The sequence below is a fragment of the Pristiophorus japonicus genome, unplaced genomic scaffold (assembly GCF_044704955.1).
Source record: "Pristiophorus japonicus isolate sPriJap1 unplaced genomic scaffold, sPriJap1.hap1 HAP1_SCAFFOLD_576, whole genome shotgun sequence".
In the NCBI taxonomy this organism is placed as follows: domain Eukaryota; kingdom Metazoa; phylum Chordata; class Chondrichthyes; family Pristiophoridae; genus Pristiophorus; species Pristiophorus japonicus.
In genome coordinates this window covers 187,299-193,142 of record NW_027254484.1, presented here as the reverse complement: position 1 = coordinate 193,142, position 5,844 = coordinate 187,299, and the positions used below count along the sequence as shown (strand labels likewise).

The window sequence follows — 5,844 nt, the reverse complement described above, 5'->3', positions numbered from 1 at the left end:
TATTGCTGCCTGGTGATCGCAAGTGCTATATATGAGATATATTAATATACGGGCAGTAATATTAAGCCCTCACTGATGCCCTCCCTCCATCCCTGCCCCAATTGAGGGAGTTTTGGAGCTATTTCGAGACATATTAATGTACAAACAGTAATATTGACCCCCAGCCACTTGGCCTCAGTGCCCCAGGGCCCTCTTGCAGCATTTATTTAGGTGCATTGATCCCTGGGGCACCCCACTAGTTACTGATTGCCGACACGAGAATGAACAGTTGTCCCGACTCTCTGTTCTCTGTTAGTGAGCCCATCCTCCATCCGTGCTAATATATTACCCCCAAACCCCGCGAGCTTTTATCCTGCGCAGTAACCTCTCATGTGGTACTTTATCGAAGGATTGCTCAAACTCCCTTTGGTCACTGAGCAGGGAAGGGGGTTTGGGTCCACTGGGATTCTCACATCAGAAATAGGAGCAGGAGTGGGCCATTCAGCCCCTCGAGCCCTGCCCCGCCATTTAATACGATCGTGGCCTGATCCGATCATGGACCCAGCTCCACTTCCCTGCCCGCCCCCTTATCGGTTAAGAAACTGTCTATCTCTGCCTTAAATATATTCAATGTCCCGGCTTCCACAGCTCTCTGAGGCAGCAAGTTCCACAGATTTACAACCCTCTGAGAGAAGAAATTCCTCCTCATCTCAGTTTTAAATGGGCGGCCCCTTATTCTAAGACCATGCCCCCTAGTTCCAGTCTCCCCCATCAGTGGGAACATCCTCTCTGCATCCACCTTGTCGAGCCCCCCCTCATAATCTGATACGTTTCGATAAGATCACCTCTCATTCTTCTGAACTCCAATGAGTAGAGGCCCAACCTCCTCAACCTTTCCTCATAAGTCAACCCCCTCATCCCCGGAATCGACCGAGTGAACCTTCTCTGAACTGCCTCCAAAGCAAAGTGTGTCCTTTGGTAAATACGGAGAGCAAAACTGTGCACGCAGTACTCCAGGTGTGGCCTCACCAATACCCTGTGTAACTGGAGCAAGACTTCCCTGCTTTTATACTCCATCCCCCTTTGCAATAAAGGCCAAGATACCATTGGCCCTTCCTGATCACTTGCTGTACCTGCGTACTAACCTTTTGTGTTTCATGTACAAGTAACCCCCAGGTCCCGCTGTACTGCCGCACTTTGTAATCTTTCTCCATTTAAATAATCGCTTCCTTCTTCTCTCGCAACCAGAGGCTCCATTCAGCTCACCAGGCAATGTGGGGAAATGCAGCACACAAACATAACGCTCCCCATCGGGGTCAGAGTGGGGGCAGAAAACCATCTTTTTATTGGTCACAGCAGGTTTGTACAGCGGTAGCAGAGGGGGAGGGAGTGGGGGAGAGAGGGAGAGGGAGAGAGGGAGAGGGAGGGAGAGAGGGAGAGGGAGGGGGAGAGAGAGGGAGAGAGGGAGAGGGAGAGAGAGAGAGAGAGAGGGAGGGAGAGAGAGGGAGAGGGAGGGAGAGAGGGAGGGAGAGATAGAGAGAGAGGGAGGGAGAGAGAGGGAGGGAGAGAGAGAGAGAGGGAGGGAGAGAGAGAAGGAGGGAGAGAGAGAGGGAGGGAGGGAGAGGGAGAGGGAAAGTGAGAGAGGGAGTGGAGAGACAGAGCGACCATCACATACAACAGCAGACATTTTTCAGGAGGAGACCTTCGATCGAGAGCTGACTCGGGTCTCCCTCTCACCCCGCCGTCTCGCATTCCGCGCTCCGGATTTCAACCCGATTCCCACGGCCGGCCCCCTGTTCCCAGGCGCGAACCCGCGGGTGCAGGCTATTCGACTGGAGGGGCATCAGGCCCATGGTTGAGACGTTGTTTCTCCGCCCTCCCCAGCGCGGAGGGAGGGAGGGGGGTGGGCGGGGGGATGTGTGTGTGTGTGGGGAGAGGGTGGGGGGGGGGAAAACACGTGTGGCCTTGCCCCTCCCCTCCCCACCCACACGTGAGCCTTCCGGAGGTAGGGAGCAGGAACGCTCGTATCGTCTCACGCCCCCGGTCCGCGCGCCTGTGCGGGGCGTGTGCGAGAGCGGGGCTCTCTGTACCCGTCGGGGCAGGGGGGGTGGGGGTAAGGAGCACGAGGTGATCTGATTGGTGTTTGCCTTGAGATGGGATTTGTGAGGGACGGGGTGGGGGAGAAGAGGGCGAAGGTGAGCACGGGCGGGGGAGGGGTCGAGTTCGAAGGGGTCATGAGTCCGCTTGACCTCCTCCCCCCACCAGACCCCCCACCCGGACCCCAGCTTGCAAACGGCGCCCTCTTCAGGGGAGGTGGGGAGCGGGCGGCCATGCACGCCGCAGTCGAATAGCCCGCCGCGCGGCACGAGGGGCTTGTGGGGGTGCGGGGAGGTGGGGGAGCTGTGCGGTCCGCGATCGAGGGATAATTCAGTGTTTGCAACGTGCAGTAGGGGGAGGGGAGAGGGAACGGCGGGGGAGGGGAGGAGAGGGGACGGAGGGGGAGGGGAGGAGAGGGGACGGAGGGGGAGGGGAGTTGGGACCAAGTCCACACAAGACCCCCTCGACCTGCCCAGCAACGACCGGATCCCAGCCCCGCCCACTCTTACCCCAACCCCTCCCCCGCCCTCCCGTGGGTGGGGGGAGGGGGTTAAGCCCCCACCCCAGCCCCCCCCCCCTCGGTCAGCGGGGACAGGGCAGGGCCCGGTCGGCCGCATGGCGGGGGAGGTGACAGGCCAGCTCAAAGGCCCGGGCAAAAGCCTCGGGGCAGTGGGGGCAGGGAAAGGCGGGCTGGTGCTGGGCCGGGCGACGGCAACGGTGGCCGAGCAGCTCCACCAGCCGGCCAAAGTCGCGGCCGCACAGGGCGCAGTCGTAGGGGCGGGGGGCGACAGGGGAGTCCGGGCTGGCCGCCCGCGCAGGGAGGGGGGCGTCCGAGGTGCTGGCCTCCGGGGGTTGGCGGATGTCAGCATACGGGGCCTCGTAGCCCTGCGGGAGTTCCAGGCCTTGGGCCTGCGGGGGTTCGCGGTTCTGCGCACGCGCCTCCTCTAAGCCCTGTGGGAGTTTGAGGCCTTGGGCCTGTGGTAGTTGCCGGCTCTGCGCATGCGCATTTTCCGAGCAATGTGGTAGTTGCCGGCTCTGCGCATGCGCATTTTCCGAGCAATGTGGTAGTTGCCGGCTCTGCGCATGCGCATTTTCCGAGCAATGTGGTAGTTGCCGGCTCTGCGCATGCGCATTTTCCGAGCCCTGCGGTAGTTGCCGGCTCTGCGCATGCGCATTCTCCGAGCCCTGCGGCAGCTGCCGGCTCTGCGCATGCACATTCTCCGAGCAATGCGGTAGTTGCTGGCTCTACGCATGCGCATTTTCCGAGCCCTGCGGCAGCTGCCGGCTCTGCGCATGCGCATTCTCTGAGCCCTGCGGAAGTTGCCGGCTCTGCGCATGCGCATTCTCCGAACCCTGCGGGAGTTGCCGGCTCTGCGCATGCGCATTCTCCGAGCCCTGCGGCAGTTGCCGGCTCTGCGCATGCTGCTCCCCGGCCTCCGGCGTCGGCGGCCCCCCCCGGCAGTGCCGGGCCCGGTGGCCCCTCAGCCCCCCGGGGGCCTTGAAGGCCCGGCCGCAGCGGGGGCAGGCGTGGGGGCGCAGCGGCGAGTGGGTGCGCCGGTGCCGGCCCAGCAGCGACGGGCGGGTGAAGCCCTTGCCGCACTGGCCGCAGACGTAGGGCCGCTCGCCCGTGTGGAGGCGGGCGTGGTGGTCGCGGTCCCGCCCGCTCTTGAAGCGGCGGGGGCAGGAGGGGCAGGGGTAGGGGGCCCGGTCCGAGTGGGCCCGCAGGTGGCGGGCCAGCTCGTAGGGGTAGCGGAAGCCCTTGTCGCAGTGCGGGCAAGCGTGCCGCGGCGGGTCGGGCAGGTGGCGCCCCCGGTGCTTGAGCAGGTAGGAGGCGGTCTTGAAGCGCTTGGGGCACAGCGGGCACGGGTAGGGGGTCTGGTCGGTGTGGGTGCGCAGGTGCTGGGCCAGGTAGTGGGGCCGCTTGAAGCGCTTGTCGCAGCGGGGGCAGGGGAAGGGGGCCTCGTCGGTGTGAGTCAACCGGTGGCGGAGCAGCTCGTAGGAGTTGACGAAGCCCTTGCCGCAGGCCGGGCAGGCGAAGGGCCGCTCGTCGGTGTGGCTGCGCTGGTGGCGGAGGAGGTGGGAGGCCCGGCTGTACCGGCGGCCGCACTGGGCGCAGCGGAAGGGGGCGGGCAGCGGCGGGTGCAGGGCCACCCCCGTTCCTCCCCGGTGCAACGGCGACGAGGAGGCGGCGGAGGAGGAGGCGTGCTCCTGGAGCTCGGCCGCCCCCTCGAAGGTCAGCCGGCACAGCGGGCAGGAGAAGGGGCCCTGGCCGGCGTGGCCCGCCAGGTGGTGGCGGGAGAGGGCCTGGGGGTCGCAGAAGGACTTGCCGCACACGGCGCACTTGGGGCGCTCGGGGAGGGGGGCGGGCCCGTCCGCGTTGGCCGCCGTTGTCGGGCCGGGGGCCGGGCAGGGCGGGGCGGGCCCGAGCGAGGTCGGCGTCAACGTTGGCGACGAGGCCAATGACGTCAACGTTGGCGACGAGGCCAATGGCGTCAACGTTGGCGACGAGGCCCATGATGTCAACGTTGTCGTCGACGTTGGCGACGAGGCCAATGATGTCAACGTTGGCGACGAGGCCAATGGCGTCAACGTTGGCGACGAGGCCAATGGCGTCAACGTTGGCTACGAGGCCAATGACGTCAACGTTGGCGACGAGGCCAATGACGTCAACGTTGGCGACGAGGGAGCGATCAATTCGGCGGAGGCCGCCACCGGCGCCCTCTGGTGGTTGCGCCGGTGACGGCGGAGCGTGCCGGGATCGCGGAAGGCCCGCAGGCACTCGGGGCACGGGTACGGCCGCTCGCCGGTGTGCGAGTACTGGTGCCGCAGGAGGTGGGCCGAGCGGCTGTAGCCCTTGCCGCAGGCCCGGCAGCGGAAGGGGCGGCGGGGCGGGGGCCCGTGCTCGGCCCGGCGGTGGCAGGCCAGGCCCCGGGGCCGGGCGAAGCGGCGGGGGCAGGCGTCGCAGCGGTAGGGGCGGGAGGGGTCGTGGACCAGGGCGTGGCGGGCCAGCTCGTAGCGCTCCTTGAAGGACTTGCCGCACTGGGGGCAGGCGAAGGCCGAGGGCCGCCCGTGACGGCGCCGGTGCTTCTGGAGGTACCAGGGCGTGGCGAAGCGCTTGGGGCACAGCGGGCACAGGTACGGGCGCTGGCGCTCGCAGGAGTGGCGGGCCAGCAGCTCGGGCAGGGCAAAGTCCAGGCCGCAGGAGCGGCAGCGCTGCGCGTCGCCGCGCGGGTCCGGCGCGCCGGCGGGCGGCGTCGTCGGCGGCGGCGACGGCGGCGGCCGGCAGCGGTGGCGGGCCAGCAGCGGGAAGTAGCCGAAGCCCCGCCCGCAGGAGGAGCAGATGAAGGGCGTGCGGGGCGGGTGCAGGGCCCGGTGGCGCCAGAGGGGCCAGGCGCCCGGGAAGCGCTTGCCGCAGTCGCCGCAGCGGTGGGGGCGGCGGGGGGCGGGCGGGCCGGGCCTCCCCCGGCGGAGCGGGGCCCGGCGCGTCATCGTCCCGGGGCGGGGGAGGGTGGGGGCGCTACCCGACCGCGCGCATCGCCAGCCGCCCGCGCCGTCTCCCTCCTCTCCCTCCCGCCTTCCGACGGAGTACCCACGTCTACCGCCCTTCTTCTCTCTCCCTCGCGATCGTCACAGCCGGCAAGGGGGGGTCGCGAGTGGCGAGATAAATAGTCCGAGGCAGAGGGGGGGGTCGATGGATTGTCCGTCGAGGCTTCTTGCTCCGGAGGGTGGGGGGGGCGTCCGTTCCGGGCCCCACGGTTGTCGCTGTTG

At 66.6% G+C, this 5,844-nt stretch overlaps 1 protein-coding gene across 1 annotated transcript; it reads right to left on the bottom strand.

Moving 5' to 3' along the window:
• Positions 1 to 3,321: 3,321 nt before the first annotated feature.
• On the bottom strand, positions 3,322 to 5,565 carry LOC139254793 (zinc finger protein 271-like). The gene is made up of 2 exons (XM_070873815.1): positions 4,789 to 5,565; positions 3,322 to 4,698 (listed from the first exon to the last, which is right to left on the bottom strand). The coding sequence occupies exons 1-2, from the start codon at positions 5,563 to 5,565 to the stop codon at positions 3,322 to 3,324; spliced, it is 2,154 nt and encodes a 717-aa protein (XP_070729916.1).
• Between the last annotated feature and the right edge of the window lie 279 nt (positions 5,566 to 5,844).